Source organism: Rhododendron vialii, chromosome 4a (assembly GCF_030253575.1).
Source record: "Rhododendron vialii isolate Sample 1 chromosome 4a, ASM3025357v1".
Taxonomy (NCBI): Eukaryota; Viridiplantae; Streptophyta; class Magnoliopsida; order Ericales; family Ericaceae; genus Rhododendron; species Rhododendron vialii.
In genome coordinates this window covers 7,399,135-7,421,056 of record NC_080560.1, presented here as the reverse complement: position 1 = coordinate 7,421,056, position 21,922 = coordinate 7,399,135, and the positions used below count along the sequence as shown (strand labels likewise).

Below are 21,922 nucleotides of genomic sequence, written 5' to 3'. Positions count from 1 at the left end.
TCTAGTTTGTTCCAGATTTTCAGGAAGATCCAGATTAGACTTAGCCTTGTCCGAAAATGACAAGGGGGAGATTTTTAGAGCAGATTACAATTTTCGTCTGAAGACTCTGAACACAACGACCGTATTCGTGTGCATTTCTTTCATTTGATTTAAGTTGCACCATAATCATAGGCATGAGCCTCTACGATACGAGAAGTTCATAATGAAAGAAAAATTATAGTACTGGCGGGATGTGTATGACTTTCTATTTCGTCAAAACTTCTTTGCCAAAAAGTGAACTTTGTTTCAAACTTTGCTGAAGAGCCGGCAATTGTACAAGGTAAATTCAATCGTACTTTGAATATATAGTCCTAAATTGCCGCTACCCAATGGATTTAATGGATACTATCGATATGCAAAGTAATATCTTCTACAATTTGTCATACATAGTGTACCCAGTCTAAAGACTCTGAACACAAAGTCACAAACGATTCCATGGTTGCTGTAAACGAGTACTCAAACCCAAGAGTATAAGAGAAGTCGAAGACATGGCTTAGAAAACTGTGAAAGATCGGTTATGTGCTCCTAACATATAATTCATCCAGTTTACAATGAAAGCGTTATTCATCACACCATTAATCAAATTGATTCTTATTTAACATACCCATATTGCAAGTTCATGGTATGAGGTGGCCATTGCCAAGGTGATTCGATTCTTGCTTTCTTCCAACATTGCCGAATGGAAGATGGGTTTGGTCTCTCGGCTTAATCAAAGTGTGCTTGTCACGACCCAACCCCAAAACATATGGGTCATGACCGGCCAATGAGGTTAACTCATTAAGGCCTGCTAATTAAATAGTTTAGGAATTTTCCGCTCATTATTAATCTATGAATAAATAAAATTACTCGAGTATAACAGAAAATGCGGAAGCTTGATAAATTAACCAGAGCTAAGTGTAAGATAGGTTAAAGTTATTACAAACATCCTGAATTAAACATAAGCATAACCACGGTCTTGGCCACAAGTCCAGTACAACCATCAACAAAAGATACAAGTGTCTTAATTACAAGTACACACGATGCTACTACATAATTAAAACAAAACAAAATTCAGGCTTCTTCGGCCATCAAGCGTGTTCAACAAAATCAAAAATTACCTGTAATGTTACACACAACAACATTTTAAGCCCTAGGCAAGTGTGACACAAGATATGACAAACTTTACTAGTTTCCCATTTATTGTAAGTCAATGAATTCATTTCTCAAAACGCAAATCTTTATATCCAAAATTTTAAGCCCATGTTGTAGACATTTTATTCAGCAAATAACGGCTCAACAAGGCCCTTTCATGGCAATCACCTATCAAGTGTTCCTTCTCATTAACGACTTATAAACAAAATGTTCAACCGCCACCAGTAGTTAGAGAGAGACCGTAAATATAAATATTTGGCGTGACATCATCCACAATCATTTGGCTGTGATCCCCCTTATTATTTCACCTTGCTATTCACTTCCCTAGCGGCAGGGCACCGACCGAACCACGTGTCATTAAAGTTGTGAATATCAAATTATCCATTTTTATATAAATCAAGGCAATTTTTTCCTTCACGTGGTTCGAAATCCTTGTAAACATTTACCATATTTGCAACATAAAAGCACATGTGGAACAATAAGTTCTACCACTAAGCCGAAACAAAGCATGCATGCTCTCAATTCTCATCCGAAAATTCAAAGGCATATACAAGACTCACCGTGAGCGTGCCGAGCAAATTTGTCAAACGTGCGAGCTACGGGTCCCCGATGTTTGGACCTAAACACATCAAACCACACCTATTATGAGGTTCACGATACGTCACACAAACAAGTACGTTAAGCGCCAAGTAGTTTATCTATAATGTGCAAGGCTCGAGCAGTATAGTTTCTAGAGCAGAGCAATCCAGGGAAACCGATGAAAACCCATATCTATTCAACCCAGAAATTTACGTAATCTTACAAGGACAAAGAGAAAGATGTTAGGAAGACAAGTCGGGAAGAACTTGAAGGGTAGAAATGCCCAGAAGGGAAATGGGGGGGACGGATTGAATAATTCTAAGTACACAAAATCTATCCCGAAATTATCCAAAAAGTGAATCTATACTGTTGATTTATCTTCTAAAGTGAATTTGTACTGTTGATTTATCTTTTGGGGGCAATTTTGGGGTACATTTTTTGTGTACCTAACATTGCTGGAAGGGATTCGAGAGAAAAGGGAGGACTATACAACTAGTTTAGGATATGATTTCGTTCCTCCTAGCCACGAACACACACAGTCACGAAATTCTCTCTTATATTTTAGAACTTAGAAATACTAAGAATTTCTATGCCAATAAAATATAGGGTGTTACGATCTATCCCCTAACATAATTTCGTCATCAGAATTTAAACTAATTTTGTCAAAATAGATTTAAGTTACACAAACTATTTAAAAATAATAATAATGCGTAACCTCTGTAACTAATTAAAACAACTCGATTAATTACTAATTTAATCAATCCAAACGCAGGTCGGGTCCTCATAATCCGTCGTATGTCGGCTTCGACACCCTGGATTATCAACAATGTCTAGCTATCAATGTTGCCCTTGAAAATTAAAACCATGGAGGATTGAAGCCAACATGAGAGAAAAGGAGAAGGTTCAAAACCATAAAAGAATGAATTTACAAAATATTGAGTAAGATCGTCAATTGCTTACCTGCAAAATATTGTTCTTGACTAGATGAAGCTCATGGAGCGCAGTACTTATGTTCATTCTGTCTTTTGGGGACTCTATAGAGCATGCCAATCCTATCTTGATGAGGGAGATCAGATTTTCCATCATTTTGCTGCTATTTGTCTCCTCGGTTAAGAGCATAGGGTCTACGATCTCTATCACACGTTCAGGCAAGGCAATCCTTGCAAACTTATGAAGATTATGGTCTGCCTCAAACATTTTGTCAGTAGGTCTCTTCCTTGTTATCATCTCCAACAACAAGATTCCATAACTGTAAACATCCCCATTAGTTGACATCTCATTTCCGAGACCATACTCTGCAATTCGAAAAATTCAAACTTTTACACCATGTGAGGTTGAAATATTAGCTAGTACATTTACTCTATTGTGTAAAGGGTACTCCCCCAATTTCTTTATGTGTATATGACTATTTTCTATGCCAAAGTTATTCGTAAACTACTCATTTTACCATCACCATTCAGTTATGGTGACTGTGCATTCCCTTCTTCTATAATTTGGTGAGTTGATATTATGAGAGGCAGAATCAAAGAAGAAAAGGGAAAAAAAGTTGGTGCTTTCCTGGAGCTGCATATCCAATGGTTCCCCTTATTGCAGATGAACTACTAGTACTTGGAGTGGTGAGCTTTAGATCTGCACGAAATCTAGCTAGACCGAAATCTCCAACATGAGCAACCATGTCACCGTCAAGAAGGATATTACTCAGCTTTAGATCGCAGTGAATAATTGGCCTTTCGCATAGGTGATGAAGATAATCAAGAGCACAAGCCACATCAATGGCAATGTCTATTCTTGGCAAAAGATTGAGTCCCACGAACTCACGTCCCCCATGACTATTTGAACTTGGAATTGGATGCAACCAATTATCTAGACTTCCATTCGGCATGAACTCGTAAACTAGAGCTTTAAAATCGTCGCCTTAAAAATCAGTGCTAGAACACGAAGTTATGATCGAAACAAGGTTTCGGTGTCGAATATTCCTTAAGGCTTCGCACTCTGCCATGAAACTCTTGGTAGCGCCACGAGTTTGAAGGTCAAGTACTTTGACCGCAACAACCAACTCCCTGTTTTGTTCAATAACACCTTTATACACACGACCGAAACTACCAAAACCAAGTAGATTCGTCGAACAAAAATCTTCAGTTGCTTTGAGAAGTTCTCCATAAGAGACTTTCAAAAATGGATCTTTCAACAATGAAACTGTAGGTTTAGTCTTTCTTTTCTTTTTGAACAAACATATGATGAAAGACGACGCTACAGTTACACCAACTAGTATCGAAGCTATCGTGATTCCTAATGTCCGTGAAAGAAACTTCACATTCCTTGATCTTTTCTTGGTGCACCGAGGTAGTCGTAGTTCAGAAATGCCACCACAAAGCCTATAGTTTCCGATAACTGATATTGCACTTGCATTTGTAAAAACACCCTTCATTGGTAAATCTCCTTCAAAATTATTGAAAGACAAATTGAGATTTTTCAGATCAAATGTACCTAAAAATCTCGGAATTTGACCGGATAAGTTGTTGTTAGAGAGGTCCAAATTCTGAATACCTCTCAAGGATTCCATTGAGGAAGGAATGGATCCCTGAAACAAATTTTGATGCAAATATAGGTTTTCGAGGCTGCTACAGCTACCAATAGTCCCAAGAATTTCACCAGACAAACCGTTCTCAGAGATATCGATTTCTACTAAGTGTTTGAGGTTTTCAACCTCAAGTGGCAAGGACCCAGACAAACTGTTGCGAGATAGGTCCAATCTAATTGACAGAGAAGACACCGTCAAAAGGTTTTTTGGTATGCTACCATTTAGGTTATTTTCAAAAAGTAATAGCTCTATCAGATTTCGACAGTTGCCGAGATTCAAGGGAATGGCCCCCTCTAGTCTATTTTGCTCCAAGTAAAGTGTAATCAGCAATGACAAATTTCCAATAGAGTCCGGAATTTTACCTGAGATATTGTTGTTTGACAAGGCCAAATATTGCAACTTATGAAGATAACCTATGCTACTGGGAATGGGGCCTGTGAATAGGTTATCATTTCGACCTAAGATGTCCAGATTCGCAAGGTTTCCTATTGTTGAAGGAATAGATCCATACAATTGATTTATAGCTAGTGACAACCAATGGATAGAGGTTGATAGATTGCCCACAGAGTCCGGTAATACCCCTCCAAATTGGCCATTCTCCAAACTTACAATCTCCAAGTGGCTACAATTGGTCAAAGAACTAAGAAAGGCAAGTCCATCTGATCCCTTAGTTTCAAAATTATTATCACCAAGATTTATAGCTTTGAGATTTTGTAAGTTTCCAAAGTCGTTTCTTACTTTTCCAGTGAAATTGTTTCTTTTCAATTGTAGCCATACCAAGTGCGAAGAGTTGGATAATGAGAGCGGAATCGGGCCATTAAATTTGTTGCGGTGTAGCTCAAGGAGCTTTAGGTGAGGGAACATGACACCAAATGTTGGCCGAAGACTACCCCGAAGTTGATTATCACCAAATGATAACCAAATTAGTGACGATATGTTGTATAAGGAAGGAGGGATGGTACCTGAAATTTGAGTTGCACCCAGTGCAAGAATGTTTAGGTTTCTCAATTGACCCAAAGCATCTGGAATACTTCCTCCCAACGGATTGAAAGAGGCTATCAAGTCTACGAGAGAAGTAAGGTTCCCAATCGACGGAGGAATCCCTCCGGTCAAATTGTTCTTGCTAACTTGGAGTGTAACAAGTTTTGGCATTGAATAAGCAAATAATTTTCGGAACTCTCCGACTAGCTTGTTGTCGCTTATCCTAAGGTACCTCAGATCGGAGCAATGAGATATGCTTGTTGGAATTTTCCCTTCAAAACTATTACTCAAGAGATCTAGTTTCTGTAACCTAAAAAGATTACCTAATTCAGTTGGAATTTCACCTGTAAAAGTGTTGTTTCCGAGGCTAAGCTTCCGGAGGAAACTGAGGTTTCCGATGTAAGGAGACAAAGAACCCGCTAGACCTCTGGACATGAGGTCTATAACAGTGACTCGTTTGTGTCGGCGACCGCATTTGATACCTTGCCAGTGGCAGAAATGCAGAGATTCATTCCATGAGCTCAAAGCCCGTCGGTATTCAGGGAAAATGTTTGACTTGAAGGCCAACAATGCATGGATATCAGTTCTGTTGCTAGCAACATTATTAGTATTAACTTGACTAAGGGATGTCGTTGTGTAAAGGGCAAGGGCTTTGAAATGAAGCAATGGGATGAGAGAGAGAAATAAGGGTAGGAGAGAAATAGAAAGAGATTTGGTTAGGAGACTCATGTTGGTGTGTGGTTGAGTTCTCAATTGGAGTATGTTCGAATTTATATAAGCAGGAACATGAACCTCCAAGTCCAACCATATTGTTTGGACGTGTAGAATTTGAGGGAAATATCTAGTGGCACACTCTTGTATACATGCGGTCTTGGGTACAAGTTAGTGTGCACAATTGTCCAAAGAAGATAAATTAAATTCAGCGGGTTTGAAGAAGAGGGCATTGATTTTTGCTTTTACTTCTTTACCCTTTCTCTCAAAATCCCTCGACCATCAATTTTGTATGTCCTAACAGAGTTCTAAAGCATTGGCCCGAGTAGTTCAATTTGTAGAAATCGTATGCAAAAAAATATTTTAAGAATTAGCTTGCTTGGACTTGGATACACATGTAAATATATGAATTTTGTTCTATTTTGTCAAATGTATTGTTCAAGTGTAAAATCGTATTTGCTGTGCAAAAATATATGAGAAATTCATTTTTCTATTGATATGTTTGACCAAATTGATTTCACACTGAATATTCTTTTTATAGGTGTCTCCGGAATGAGCGGTTGGAATTAAGGATTGGGAGATGCTATGGTTTAGCCTCCGGCCGTCCATTTGGAGTCTTATGAAAGGGTGGGACGAAGGTGGTGATGTGATTTCCAGAAATGTGCCAAAAGAGGCTGTCATAATTAAGAATTTTCAGAAATAAAAATTTCCACAAGTGAGTCAACAACGCTTTGGGATTATCTAGAATTTCCATTAATCGTGTCACTCGTGAGCCATTCTATTGGTCGCCGTATGTCGAATTGTCAGCCCCTATGCATTCCTTCTATTTTTTGAAATCACACAGACCCACCTTGATTAACGCCATGGCATGCTGAAGTTACCAACGTCCCCTCCTCTCAATATATCCATTTTGTAAGATAAATGCATTTTGAAATGATAGTGAATGATATTCTATTAATATTATTGAGGGCATGATTGATGTTCCACAGTAGCTTTAAATGACGATTTCACTCATTGAATTGAACTAAAAATAAAGGGAAAATGACGGCCAACGACATGTTTTGATAATTAATACACGCCAATGACAAACTAAGAACATTTGTTAATACTGAAAATGTCTTTAAAGGGTATTAATTATCAAAACACGTCATGGGCCGTCATTTTCTCAAAAATAAATGCTACAAAAAACCTCAATAGGACTGTTTGAGAGATTCAAGAGGATCCTATCCCGTTTGCATTCCAAATTTCAATTGAAGACTGTCTGTTTGTCACTCTCTAAGCTCTGAAGTTAGGTTAGAGAATTTATTTGGATGATATTTCCTATTTGGAATCTTATTGGATTTTCCTTTCCTACCTTGAATTAAGGGACTGTAAGCTCTCAAGTTAGTTCCATGCCCCCTGTGTTTAGGTCGATGCTGTCCAAGCAAGGGTTAAAGTCCTTGTTCCAAGTGGAGGATATTGCGGTAATGGGGATCTAGGAGTTGTTGCCACACCCGAACAAGTTCAGAGTGAGTTCTGAGTGTGATTACTATGTTGCCGACTTCCGTATTTGGATGTTCTTTTTTTCTAAATTGGAGTCTTAATGCACCATTGCATTGTTTGAACCCTGATTCTTAAAGTGGGTTTCCCCATGGCAGGTTACTTAATTTGAAGAAAACAGCACAGGCTGCACTTCTGTTCCAGCCTCACGTTGTGGTTACTGTGGATTGCAAGCGGTTCTTATTCCGTCTCCTAAAGCAGCTCAGCGGTGATTTTATATAATTTTTGGATTTCAGACGGAGTGATAAGGATTTCACTTATGCAAACCAAAGCGTAAGAGAAATGTTCCAAAGAGGCTGGTATTATTTTGAGACCGTCGAACCGAACCCACAAAATTTAGTTTGAAAAGGCGGTATAGAAGTGATCTTGTAATCAGAAATGTTCCAAAGAGGCTGGCATTATTAATAATAATAGAGCTTCCAGAAATAAGAATTTCCACATTTTTGGTCGCTGGTGGGGCCGTACGTCATTTAATGGCCTTAGAATTTTCAACCCCTTTGAAAATCTTTCCAGCAATTTTTCTGAGAGAAGACCCACAAAGTCCTTGTAGCCATGGCCCCAGATTTGGAAAGCTTGAAAATACATCTTTTCTCTACATTATTAGGGTGGGTTAAATATCAGACAACCCTCGAAGTTTATCTCTTCGACTCGCTCACCCCGTCTTAGAATTTCGCCTACGGAAATAAAAATAATTATTTTTGTTCTTGTTCTTGTTTGAAACTCAGAGAAAAAGAAAGGAGAGTTTTTTTTTTATGTTTGTATTTAAATTTTTTTTTTTATAAGCAAAAGAGATACTAGTTAGTAATAAAGTAAAATTTCACCTGCACTCTCTGGATACCCAACAAGAGTGTTAACTTTCAGTTATTTCCCTTCCCCCTGCGCCAACTCTCTCCCTCCCTTCCTCCATCGATCGTTGTTGTTCTTCTTACCTCTGACGTCCCACTACGATTTGCATCAATTTCTTGCTTCCGGCCCTCCACCGTCGATATCGGAGATTATACACCACCAGTAAATCCTCAAAGTCAAGTCAAGTCAAGTCAAGTGACTTTAGAAATAACTGAACTTAGACGCCATGCCAGAGTTTCTAGCCTCCAGGCCAGGGACATCGTTATTGATGCTCTATTTGTTTGCCAAAGTACTATGGGGTTCTAGAATCCATTGAAGACTGGAGTAATTAACAAAACCAAGATCAAAGCACCAGAGATACAGCGGAAAACCAAACAAACCAAAAAGACAATGTAAAGGTGTTTGGCAAGGTTCACTGTAACTTTGTAACGTAGATTGCAGGAGCTTTATCTAATAAGTAGTAATTAACATGATATGCACATCTGCGTCGACGAGAAAATGCGGAAAGAAGTAGGATTAGAGATACAGTAATTGGGTTTTTGGCATTATTAAGAGTTTCCACAAGTCTCTGTCAAAAAAGCTTAATTATGCAATATCAAGAATTTCCGCAAATCTGGTCACTAGTGGGGCCGTCATTTATTAGCCCAAGAATTTTCAACCTCTTTGCAAATCTCTCTCCAATGATTTTTCGGGGCAAATGATACCTAAAGGCTCAAAGTCCTTCCACGCTCTTGGAAATTAGGGGGTTGATGGAACAGAAACAAAAAGATTATAATATTTTATTGCCAATTCACTCATTAAGATTAAGTAATTTGATGAGAAATAAATAGAAAAGTAAACAAATTATATTGTTTTGATTGGCTCATTCTCCTCTCTCACCAAAAGTGAGAAAAATGATTCATTTCTTATCGCAATGTTTCTTACGGTACAAAGTAGGCTGTTACAGCCATGGCTCCACATTTGTTTTGTAAAGCTTAAATTTCATGTTTTCTCTCCTTAATCTATAATGGACATGGACTTTCCTCTGTCTCGCTGGTGCTTCCGAATTTCTGCCTAATCCCAATGCAATGGACTCAGAATATGGAACGGATCCCCTTCCTTTAAATATCAAACTCTTCATACTTTCTTTTTGTTTTGCCAAAAGGATAACAATTTCCATTGATGAATGTAGAGAAACATACAAAGAGCATATCCAACCCTAATCAAAGGCATGGACAGCAATTACAGAAGGTAGGCTTTCCAACCAAAGACACCTAACCTCCAAACCCTTACAAACCAAGCGGTGAAGCACACAGATACCAACATGCCTGACAGAAGAACACTCACACACAGAACACTCACCATCCTCTTGTTACTTGGCATAACATGGTTTGATTCTCAGGATATATCCCTAGGCACGTACGGTTTTATCCCTTTTGGATGGCTGTCAGAGGGAGCCTTGATCGACCTAGAGATTTAACTTCATAGCCAGGGTGTCATAGAAATCCAATTTGCTCTCTCTGTAACCTGCATGAGGAATCTTTGGAACATCTTCTTTTTTAGTGCTAACTAAGCTGAGTTGTAGCCCTTCTGGTCCAACTCTTTAGTACTTCTAGAAAGTTGCTTGGTTCTGTTCCAATTTAAAAAAGAGAGGTTTACCTAATGCTCTTAGAAGGCGTGCTCTAGCTGCAATGGTCTATTTAATCTAGCAAGAAAAGAACAACAGAATTTTCAAGGGCATTCTAAGATGGAACTCTGTCATGGGCCAGATCGAATCTGAAGTGAGAATTAAAGCTACCCAAAGCACAAATGTCAAGTTGATTGATCTGTCTTCCTTACTTTGTAAGAACTTGCATATATGAAACTGCATTTTACTCAATAGGTTGACTTTTTTGTAGTTATATATAGGGATCTTGCCATTATTTTTTAGCCATGCATAGTTTTTTTGCTTGGTTTTGATTGAGGTTTTTCCTCTTGACAATGTTTTTTAATAAAGTTCTTAGTTACCAAAAAAAATAAAAATGTGGCATAACTAGACCACTATCTGACTTTGCTTTTGACTTTTGAGATAGAGTGTGCTTCTTTGAATGTTATAGGGAAACCCTTTAAAGCCTCAGTGTTTTAGCTTGCTTAATTTCTCTGCCTCAGTGTATTTTTTTTCATATCTCTGTGTTTTTTAATCAGCTTACGCTCGCCTTGACAAATCCCTGGGAAACTAATTCCACGGTTCACTAGCCCACAGGGGTGCTTAATTTCTATGCCTTAGTGTATGATCTCTGGAGAGACAAATCTCAGAATTTTCAGCACAAGCATCTAGATAATAGTTATGAAAAGATAGAGGAGACTGTGACAGCTTGTTTGGCATCGTGGAGACAGATTGATCCTTCTGCAAGAAACAAGAAGCTAGGTGATATACGGGATATGTCTAATATAGATGTTTTAGGCGGCCTTAATTTTGTCACTATTGATTCTATGAATGCCCAGTAGCCTTGTCCTGTTATGTTCTAGTTGCTGGCAAGGATATGGCTGCAGCTGATGTTTGCTCTTTCTTTCTTTTCTGGTTTCTATTTTTGTTTTTTGCTTGTTTGGACTGCAAGGATATTCCCATGCGCGGTCATTGATTCTCCTCCGTTTTGTCATTTGTACTTCTAGTAAGAATTAACTTACAAGAAAAAAAAAATTCGCTCTATTCATCTCAATAAAAACATTCATCTTGTGTTTGCTTGTGTCTTATAAGACACATTAAGCACGAAAAGGAGAAGTCGAAGGTACACATAAAGCTTACTTGAGATGGGTTCTGGGTCGACATGAGTAATGCAGTTTACGGTGCAAAAGCATAAATGATCATGCACGAAAACCAACACTACAGGGTCATGGTGGGCACTTAATGTAGTCATGTATCTGACTTAATTAGGTGCTGTTATGGAGACGTCCACTTAATGTAGTCATGGTAGAATGGTGTGAACATATTATTTTTAAATGAATCAACTTATTGGTTTTTAATTGAAGCTCCCCAAGCTTCTTCTTGATCCCATAGAGCCCACGAGTTCACATCACGATCTCTGCTCAACACAGCTCCGAATCCATCCCGCCAAGTAGAATTGAAGGCACGAATGAATAATATGATATGTATGACTCCAAAATGCTACTAACACTACAAGAAAAATTGCTTTCAGTGACGAATGAAAATTGTCACAAATTGTATGTTTTTCGTCACAAATAATATAGGTGACGAAAAAAAATTTGTTGACTAAAGGTTGTCGAGGATTCCTACCTGGTGACGAAATCTATTTTTCGTCACCTATAGTGCCTTTCGGCGACGAAAAATTTCATCACGAAAAAATGACGTCGATGACGAAATTTTTCGTCACAAAAAACATTCTTATATGTGAAAAAAATCTCACTTTCTTGCTCCTGCTGGGATTCGTACCCGAGTCTCCTAAGTTTTGCACGCAAGCTTTAACCAACTACGCCACACAAACTTTTCAACATATGTTTGAAATATCTAATATATAACACATACATTTAACATTAAAATTTATTTTGAACAGCATTTTGAACCATTAAACATTAAAATTAGCAATTTTGATAAACATTAAAGTCGTAGCTCTTTATGATATTGTTCAAACCCAATTGAAATTATCTCAATCAGAGTTCTGAGCAAAGAGTTATGTCCGAAATATATTTTGTGACAAAGCATAATTCATAAATTTCGTCATCAAAGGATAAATTTTTCGTCACTGAAAACGTAAAAAGAAAACAAAAATATTTTTCATCGCCAAATTGGTTCATTTGGCGACAAAATATTTTTTTCGTCACTGAATAATTATCTTTGGCAACAAAAAATAATTCCGTCTCCTTTTTTACTCTTTTAGAGACGAAAATTTTATTTCGTCGCCAAATAGGTGCCTTTGGTGACAAAAATATCTTTTTCGTCGCTAAATAGTTATAATTGGTGACGAAATAATTTCATCGCGGAAGTTGTCAAAATAGTGACGAATTTATTTTTTCGTCGCCAAATATACTCATTTAGTAACGAAATTAAATTTTGTCGTCACTTTTTCGTCACTAAACATACTTTTTCTTGTAGTGTAAAGATGAACAAAGAAACAATTAATTTATCAAAGCTCACAAGATATATAGAGGGAAAGGGTTTCCCTCTCAAAGTCTGCAGAGGTCACAACCTTACCCTGAGATGGTGAAAAGAACGCTTATGTACTCCCAAAATACGCACCCTAGCATCAGCCAATCATAAAAGTGCTTCAGAAAGGTGTCGGGGCACGATGGGCGTTCTTTGCAGTGCCAGCTGCGTACTATCAAGCGCCATTCTATCAATATGCAAGAGAGAACTATGAACTAGAAACGCACTCCAGGAGCGCCATCGGGCCCCCATCGTGCTTTGGGGCGCCCCATGCCTTTGAGGCACCACGGGAGCAGAGCTGTCTGGAAGCTTAATGCCTTTGAAAAAGTTCCACACCAAGAAATCATTCCGGAATTGTGATTTTACTGGTTCAAGCCACATATTACAAACCACTTGAGCAGTAACATATACTTCAAAAGTCCAAAAAAAAATTAACGAATGGGAGCGCCGCAGACAATAGAATCATGAAATGTACTCGGCTAAATGGGGGTAAACTCGTTGATGATGTCAAAATACCAACGAGCAAAAGATGCCACAGTCTAGCTTTTAATCCTAGTAAGTTATCTTTCGAGCTTAAAGACGGCGAGAATGAATTGAACCTATGTTCATGAAGGTAATACGAGCATAACAATATGCAAAACAAATTGACCATTGGACAGCGACATTACATCAGCTTTATCTCATTCGACGAGGGATGTTGCGGAAACTAAGGATCAAATCAGAACACAAACACACACACAAACACAGAGACAAAGATTTACGTGGTTCCCCAAAATCGGGTACGTCCACGGGGTAAGCCGGAGCAATTATTCAAACAAAGGAAGCTTTACAAGTGAGGTCTCTCACCTCACCACACTCTCTCATCTCTGACCTACATTTCTACTGCAAACAGACCTCACAATTTCCTTCAATGGTCTCTCACTCAAGAGAGATACAAACCCCAAGCAGAGGACTCCAATTTATAGCCAAAACCTGGAGCCCTATTCATGAGCCACGAGAGGCTCATTTACTGCAATCCCATGCCTGGGATTTTCAAGATTTAGGCAAATCTTTTGAAGTCTACAAAGGCTGCCAAGGCTGCCATCTTTGACCAATGAGAGAATTGGAGCCACACTTCAGCAGCCCATGTGCTGATTTCAACAATCTCCACCTTGACGACAATTCTCCAAAAAGTCCGATGCTGCCCCCAAATACAATCCAAAAACAGAACAAACAGACTCTCTACAAACTCGAACAAACAAAGAGAGACAAGAGAGCAAACTATAGAAGCAAACAACAGTGCTCTCAAAACAGAACAAACAAACAGACTGACTGCAGATAACAGATGCTCTTAACAAATTCAAAATACCGGAACAAACCAACAGAAGAGCCAGATTTCCGAAGTCTTCGAGTAAACTTCAGAACAGATTCGGACAAGTCGCGCGACAACTCAAAAGTCCCGGCAACAGATTCATATACAAATTCAGATGCTTGACCCACATCAAGCCAAATGCTCAACCTCGATTGAGCCAGGCGCCCCAGAGGCGCATGCACCCCGAAGGTGCTTAACATTGAATCAGGTGGACTGAGCTTGAACCACCATCAAACTCACTCCCAATAACTTCAGCGGACAGATCTGCAGTAGATTCAAAATCAAATTCCCCAATAACGGTGGCAGCTCCACCTTCAGCTTTACTCACACACACACAGTGCACACACTGCACTTTTCATACAACAAGGGGAAGTGATCCCCTGTGGTCACACCCACCCACTAAGGGTGTACCCCAACAATAATCACCCCCTACACCCGAGTGGGGTAATCGTTGAATTCGCAGCGTTGTCCGACTGCAATCCGCCACTCTAGCACCACAGCTATCCCCTGCTCACACCAGAGGCTCCACTCGCCAGATAATCTCACACATCACCTACGAGGAGGCTAAAACAACCCAGCTAGATATCCGTGACTCATATCGGCAACACCGCCGATACATTGCACCCCCTCAACCGAGTGCTCCGCATCCAAACCCGAATGCTCCACATCCCAATCCCGAGATGTCCGCAGCAAAGTCCATTTCTATCCGCGCTCCTCTGCTGCTTGAGCGCCCGCATCACCCCCTGGATGCTGTAATCCGCGTTCGTCAATCCCGTTCTGCCCCTCTAGTCAAGCGCCTGTGTCACTGCTAGCCATCAGAAGTTTCACCACCCCCACACCGGAAGTGTATCTACCAACTGACCGAGTGTCTCCTTGCAAGACCAGATCTTCCGCGACTGAACCCCGAACGCACCGTGCCCAATCACAGAGCACAAAATCCGATTGAACCAGACTGCTTCCGATCACTGTCAATCATCTCCGCAAACCAATGCACTAGTGAGCGCCTGTGTCACTACCAACCCGAGTGTATCCTTGCTCACTAGCTCCGCGCATGTTTGCCTCGATCAACCTCTGATCTCTGCAAGTCTGCTCCGCTAAGCGCTCGCACCGGCCTAGGAGCCCCCAATCCGAAAACGGAGCCCGCGGTTGCGTCCGGAACGTCGAGATAGTCAAAATCGACTAATCATACGCGAAAAACGGAGTCCGAATGGCCCCGAAATCGCAAAAAACCAAAACTGGCAGTTTGACCATTGACCAGCCACTGTACCGCTGACTGGACTGCCATGTCAGCGTTGACCTGCTGACGTGGACAGTTGACCTCTGACGTGTCACCAAAATGGGACATTCCTGCTGACGTGGCACCGCCACGTGGTCGCTGACGTGGCTGCTGACTGGGCCGCTGACTCATCGCCTAGTCAGCGTTGACCGCCCATGTGGCGTTGACCGGCACACACTCTCCACACGCCAGCGTGTGCTCTCCGCGTGCCAGCTTGCGCTATCCATGCGCGCGCGCAGATCTGACGCGCTCCGCACGCCCCACCTTTGACCGGCGCGTGCTCGCTCCTCCGGCCACCTCCGACGACGTTCCGACCACCGTTGTGATCGTCTCAACAATCCGAATTTGGGTCTTTGATCAAAAAAAATTTCCGATCACTTTTCGGAACTGGGTTCTATCTGGACAGAACTCGCGGTGAACGCCGCCGTCGAACGGAGCGTTCTGCTTCTGTGGTGCTCGGTTCGCGACGGGCCTTGGTGCGTTGGAATCGTCTCGGAGAGACGCACGAGACTCAGTGATCAAACTGAGTTTTTGATCAGAATTCCGTGACTGTAATTTTCTGGACAGAAACGGAAAACAGAGCCGAAACAGAGTTTGTGTTCTTGGTAACCAAATGCTCTGATACCAATTGTTGCGGAAACTAAGGATCAAATCAGAACACAAACACACACACAAACACAGAGACAAAGATTTACGTGGTTCCCCAAAATCGGGTACGTCCACGGGGTAAGCCGGAGCAATTATTCAAACAAAGGAAGCTTTACAAGTGAGGTCTCTCACCTCACCACACTCTCTCATCTCTGACCTACATTTCTACTGCAAACAGACCTCACAATTTCCTTCAATGGTCTCTCACTCAAGAGAGATACAAACCCCAAGCAGAGGACTCCAATTTATAGCCAAAACCTGGAGCCCTATTCATGAGCCACGAGAGGCTCATTTACTGCAATCCCATGCCTGGGATTTTCAAGATTTAGGCAAATCTTTTGAAGTCTACAAAGGCTGCCAAGGCTGCCATCTTTGACCAATGAGAGAATTGGAGCCACACTTCAGCAGCCCATGTGCTGATTTCAACAAGGGAAACATACCTGCAGAAAGCATAAGCAAGTTCTCAACAAGTCAAGGACATTCATGGCCTGGGTTCGGGTTCGGGTTTGGGTTGTGGTCTAAAACAACGCAAGCTCTGAAAAATATACACCATTGGTACAATGTGAAAGACACCTTGCATTCAACCTCTAAATTATCCGTCCTCTAATTTGTCCAAAGAGTTACCAAGAGATAGATTGTTCTAAAGAAACAAAATGGAACCAAAGATTTTGCCACTTAGAACTCAGTTTTAGCAGTTGGGAAACCAGCTCCAGCAGTTTCAAAAGCAGTTTTGGCAATTTTAAAGCCGATTTCAGAAGTAGAATAGCAGTTTCTGAAGTTAGAATACCGGTTTCAGCAACTTATAACCCTGTTTCTGCATACATCATAAGAAGACGATAGAACATACACCAAGCATAAAACATACACCGAACACATTAAGAGACAGTAAAGAATTGTGATAAGGAGATGAGCACAATTGAGTTCAGTGTATGGCATTTTTGAATTATTGTTCTTTATGCCACAAATGAAACTATTTTGTAAACCAAAGCTCTTTGTCATCTCAAATTGGGGAATTCCTTAAAGGAAAAACCAATTAATCGAGATCGATCTTCTTTATTTTCTTTCTGTTCGTTTCTTTTATTTTTTATTTTTTGCTTTTTGAAGAAACCATCTTTTTGTTTTCTTGCCAATTCACTCAATAAGATTAACACAATTTCATTTGTTTTTATCACAGACTGTACGCATACAGTTTAGACAGTTCACGAGTAGAGAGTAAGGAATTCTATTGTATGCATACAGTCTGTTTATATGACAACTGAACCTGCATTCCCCTAAGTTCGGTGGCTTATTGTTCTCCTCAAAATATATGAAGTCTAATTCACCACCCCCTGCTTTTGCCTTCTCCAACATTGTCAAAGTGATTGGAATTTCGCTTGCTCCAACATTGCATAATGGAAAGTGGATTGTTCTTCCAGCACTAATCGAGATATGCTTGTGTTGGCTCGGATGCCCTGAGTTATCAACATTGCATGTCTAGCTATCCATGTTGCCCTAGGAAGATAAAACGATGGAGGATTAACACCAAAGTGAAAAAAGCGAGAGGATTTTTCGATACCATTGAAGGACAAACTTTCAAAACTTTGAGTAAGATCATTAATTGCTTACCTTCAACATATTGTTCTTGACTAGATGAAGCTCTTGGAGTACAGAATTTATGCTCATTCGATCTTGTGGGGACTCTGTAGAACATGTTAGTCCTATTTTTACAATGTGGATTAAACATTCAACCATTTTGCTGCCATGTCTCTCCTCGGTTAAGAGCATGGGGTCTACAATCTCCATCACACGTTGTGGGAAAGCAATCTTTGCGAAGTTATGAAGATTAAAGTCTGCCTCAAATATTTCGTCAGTAGGTCTCTTTCCTGTTACCATCTCCAACAACAAGATTCCATAACTATAAACATCTCCACTAGTTGACATCTCACTTCCAAGACCATACTCTGCCATTTGTAAAATTCAAACGTTAAACAAAAATGATCTTCCTTTAACTTCTTCAAAAAAACAAAAATGATGCGAAATGAAAGAGAAAACTTGCTTGCATTACAAATAGGCCATTTACATTAACATGTAAAGGGTGTTATATATATATATATATATATTAGCTTTGTGAACCTATTTTTTTAATTATCGTGTGTGGATACCTTTCTTGTTTAAGTAACAGAAAAGAATCGACTTTGGTTTGTTCTAAGATAACCAAGCCAAATTCCTCACAACGAATATCATTTCATTGATATAGAGATAACAACTGATTTAATTGGCAATCCTTCATGGTGTCTAATCGGCCGAATGTATTGAAATTCAGTGATTTTGAAATTAGAAAAGGCATATTCAAAGTAGAAAGTAGATAAAGAGCTTTTTCTTACCTGGAGCTGCATATCCAATGGTTCCCCTTATTGCAATTGAACTACTTGTCCTCAGAGTGGTGAGGTCCGCATGAAATCTAGCTAGTCCGAAATCTCCGACATGGGCAACCATGTCACCGTCAAGAAGGATATTACTCGGCTTTAAATCGCAGTGAATAATTGGCCTTTCGCATTGTTGGTGAAGATAATCGAGTGCACAAGCCACATCAACGGCAATGTCTATTCTTTGTTGAAGATCGAGTCCCACGAACTCACGTTGGCCATTATTTGCATTTGGAATTGAATGCAACCAATTATCTAGACTTCCATTCGGCATGAACTCGTAAACTAGAGCTTTAAACTCATTCCCTTGAAAATCCACACTAGAACAAGAAGTTCTGATTGAAACCAGGTTTCGGTGTCGAATATTCCTTAAGGCTTCACACTCTGTCATGAAACTCTTGGTAGCGCCACAAGTTTGAAGGTCAAGTACTTTGACTGCAACAACTAACTCTCCATTTTGGTCAATAATGCCTTTATAGACATGACCAAAACTACCAAAACCAAGTAGATTCGTTGAAGAGAAACCTCCAGTTGCTTTGAGAAGTTCTCCATAAGTGACTTTCAAGAATGGGTCTTTCGACAATGAAACAATACGTTTGGTGTTTCTTTTCTTCTTGAACAAACATATGATGAAAGAGGATACTGCGGTTACTCCAACGAACACCGAAGCTATCGTGATTGCTAAGGTCTGCGAAAGTGACATCTTGTTTCTCAATTTTTTCGTGGTGCATTGAGCTAGTTGTAGTTCGGGAATGCCACCACAAAGCCTATAATTTCCAGCAACAGATATTGCACTTGCATTTGTGAAGACACCTCTCATTGGTAACTCTCCTTCAAAATTGTTGAAGGACAAATTGAGATTCTTCAAGGAAAAAGTCCCTAAGAATCTCGGAATTTGACCGGATAAGTTGTTGTGGGAAAGGTCCAAAATTTGAATACCTCTCAAGGATTCCATTGATGAAGGAATAGATCCTTGAAACGAATTTTGCTGCAAATACAAGTTTTCAAGGCTACTACAACTTCCAAGAGTCCCAGGAATTTCACCAGACATAACATTCTCGGAGATATCGATTTCTGCTACATTTTTTAGGTATCCAACCTCTGGGGGCAAGGATCCAGACAAATGGTTGCGAGAAAGATCCAAAGCAATTGATAGAGAAGAGACCATCAAAAGTTGTCTTGGAATGCTCCCATTAAGGTTATTTTCATCGAGTGTTAACTCTAACAAATTTCGACAGTCTCCCAGACTCGAGGGTATGGCTCCCTCTAGTCTGTTTTTCTCCAAGTAAAGGTTATTCATCATTGACAAGTTTCCAATCGACTTTGGAATTTCACCTAATAATTTATTGTTTGAAAATGCTAAATATTGCAACTTATGAAGATAACCTACGCTATCGGGAATCGGGCCTGTGAATAGGTTATCCTTCAGAGCTAAAAGTTCCATATTCACAAGGTTTCCTATTGTTGAAGGAATTGATCCATACAATTGATTTTGATGTAGTGTCAACCAAGAGAGAGAGATTGATAGATTACCCACAAAATTTGGTAATACACCTCCAAATTGGTTATCTTCCAAACCCAATAGTTCCAAATTGCTACAATTGGTCAAAGAACTAAGAAAGGCTAGTCCATCAGATCCCCTAGCTTCAAAATTGTTACTAGATAGAATTATAACACGGAGATTTTGTAAATTTCCGAAATCATTCCTTACTATTCCACTGAAATGGTTTCTTTGCAATTCGAGGTGTACCAATTGCGAAGAGTTTGATATTGAAAGCGGAATAGGACCACCAAAATCATTAGCATGTAGCTGAAGGAACTGAAGGTGAGGGAACATGAAACCGAATGTCGGTGGAAGACTACCCAGGAGTCGATTAAAGGGCAATGACAATTTAACTAGCAGCGATAGGTTGTATATGGAAGGAGGGATGGTACCTGAAATTTGAGTGGCACCTAACCAGAAGTACCTTAAATTTTTCAATCGACCCAAAGCATTTGGAATACTTCCTCCAAACGGATTGTCCACAGCACTAAAGTTTACCAGAGAAGTAAGATTCCCAATCGACGGAGGAATCCCTCCGATCAAGTTGTTACTAACAACGTAGAGTGATTTCAGTCTCGGCATTGAATAACCAAGTTCTTTCAGGAACTCTCCAACTAGCTTGTTGCTGGTTACACTAAGGAACCTGAGATTGGAGCAACGAGATAGGCTTGTTGGAATTTTCCCTTCAAAACCATTATATGCGAGTTTGAGTATTTGTAACTTGAGAAGATTACCGAGTTCAGTTGGAATTTCACCAATAAAAGTGTTGTTTCTGAGGCTAAGCTCCTGTAGAAAGCTAAGGTTTCCAATATAAGGAGACAAAGAACCTGCTAGACCTCTGGAGGTGAGGTCTATAACGGTGACTCGTTCATGTCGGCGGCCGCATTTGACACCTTCCCAATGACAGAAATGGAGAGATTCATTCCATGAGCTCAAGGCTTGGTGATATTGTGGGAAAATATTGGACTTGAAGGCCAATAATGCATGGAAATCAGTCTCGTTGCTAGCAACATTAATGGTGTTAATAAGACTAAGGGATGATGTTGTGTCAAGGGCAAGGGCTTTGTTTTGAAGGAATGGGATGAGAGAGAGAAATAAGGCTAGGAGATCAATTGAGAGAGATTTGGTTACTGGACTCATCTTCGAGTCTGATTTGAGCTCTCATTAATTATGTTTGAACTATAATATATATGTAACATGAAGGTCCAAGTTCAACCGCATGATTTGGTGCAAGTTGCAAGTCTTTATTTGGATGTGTTGAATTTGATTGAAATATCTAGTGGCAGACTTGTGTAATATGTTGAATTGTCAACGTAAAATTAAATTATGTGGGGTTGAAGAAGATGACATTAATTGATTGGCATTATCTAGAAGGAAGCATGCAGCTGATCACCTCTGAATCCCATCTTTCTCAAGCCCCTTCTAAGCTTAATCTCGGAGTTTGCGAGGGATTTGGCTAAGTGAACATGAAAAAGTTAATAAGTGTTTACCCTTCATAAAGTCGCATGTCGAAATTCCACGGATGTCAAACATTCTAAACCTTTGAAACCACTAGAGGTTTTGCTTGGTTGTTGACTTCAAAGTTTCGGAATTAGTCGATGTGCGAGCAAGCTGGCTCGGACATCTGATTATTTTTTTATTTAAATTTTGTAGGTCCCAATTAACAGAGTTTCAATGTAGACGACGCAAAAAAAAAAAAATGTCAATGCAAATTAAAGATTAACTTGAGTGGACCTGGATAGATATGCGAACGAATCATGGTTTAGTCCGTCATAAATACAGGTTTGAGGGATGCCTGCGAGGTGTTTGGTAATATGTATATGTAAATGTAATTTTTCTTTAAGCTCCACTACCGAAAGTGAGAAAATGATTCGTTTCTTATCCACAATGTTTCTTACAGTACAAAAGAGGCTGTTACAGCCATGGCTCCACATTTGTAAAGCTTAAATTGCATTTTGGCGTGACATGGGTCATGACCAGCTAATGAGGTTAACTCACTAAGGCCTGGTAATTAAATAGTTTAGAGATTTTCTACTGATTAATCTATAAATAACTAAAAGTATTCAAGTATCTATACTACTTCTTTTAAATGTACGAAAATGTTTCCTCCTTTTTACTTTCCACAAATACCCCTTGCACTTGCAACTAATATCAGTTATGTCCTACACCTCT

General features: G+C 39.7%; 1 protein-coding gene, 1 long non-coding RNA gene and 1 pseudogene across 2 annotated transcripts; all 3 read right to left on the bottom strand.

Annotated features, from left to right (window-relative positions):
* Positions 1-892: 892 nt before the first annotated feature.
* On the bottom strand, positions 893-3,199 carry LOC131322984 (uncharacterized). Its single transcript, XR_009199044.1, has 3 exons — positions 2,710-3,199; positions 1,731-1,789; positions 893-1,136 (listed from the first exon to the last, which is right to left on the bottom strand). It is a non-coding gene; the product is annotated as an uncharacterized LOC131322984 (long non-coding RNA).
* Positions 3,200-3,256: 57 nt separating this feature from the next.
* Positions 3,257-6,071, bottom strand: LOC131322973 (probable LRR receptor-like serine/threonine-protein kinase At3g47570; annotated as a pseudogene).
* Positions 6,072-16,352: 10,281 nt separating this feature from the next.
* LOC131322972 (probable LRR receptor-like serine/threonine-protein kinase At3g47570) lies at positions 16,353-20,954 on the bottom strand. Its single transcript, XM_058354585.1, has 3 exons — positions 18,166-20,954; positions 17,408-17,742; positions 16,353-17,293 (listed from the first exon to the last, which is right to left on the bottom strand). Exons 1-3 carry the CDS (start codon positions 20,888-20,890, stop codon positions 17,276-17,278), a joined length of 3,078 nt encoding a protein of 1,025 aa, XP_058210568.1. The 5' UTR covers positions 20,891-20,954; the 3' UTR covers positions 16,353-17,275.
* Positions 20,955-21,922: the final 968 nt, after the last annotated feature.

Bases quoted from the DNA above. Each gene is read 5' to 3' on its own strand.
- LOC131322972 (XM_058354585.1), bottom strand. From the start codon at position 20,890: ATGAGTCCAGTAACCAAATCTCTCTCAATTGATCTCCTAGCCTTATTT. The intron at 17,743-18,165 runs GTAAGAAAAAGC...TACAAATGGCAG, and splicing joins CATTGGATATGCAGCTCCAG to AGTATGGTCTTGGAAGTGAG.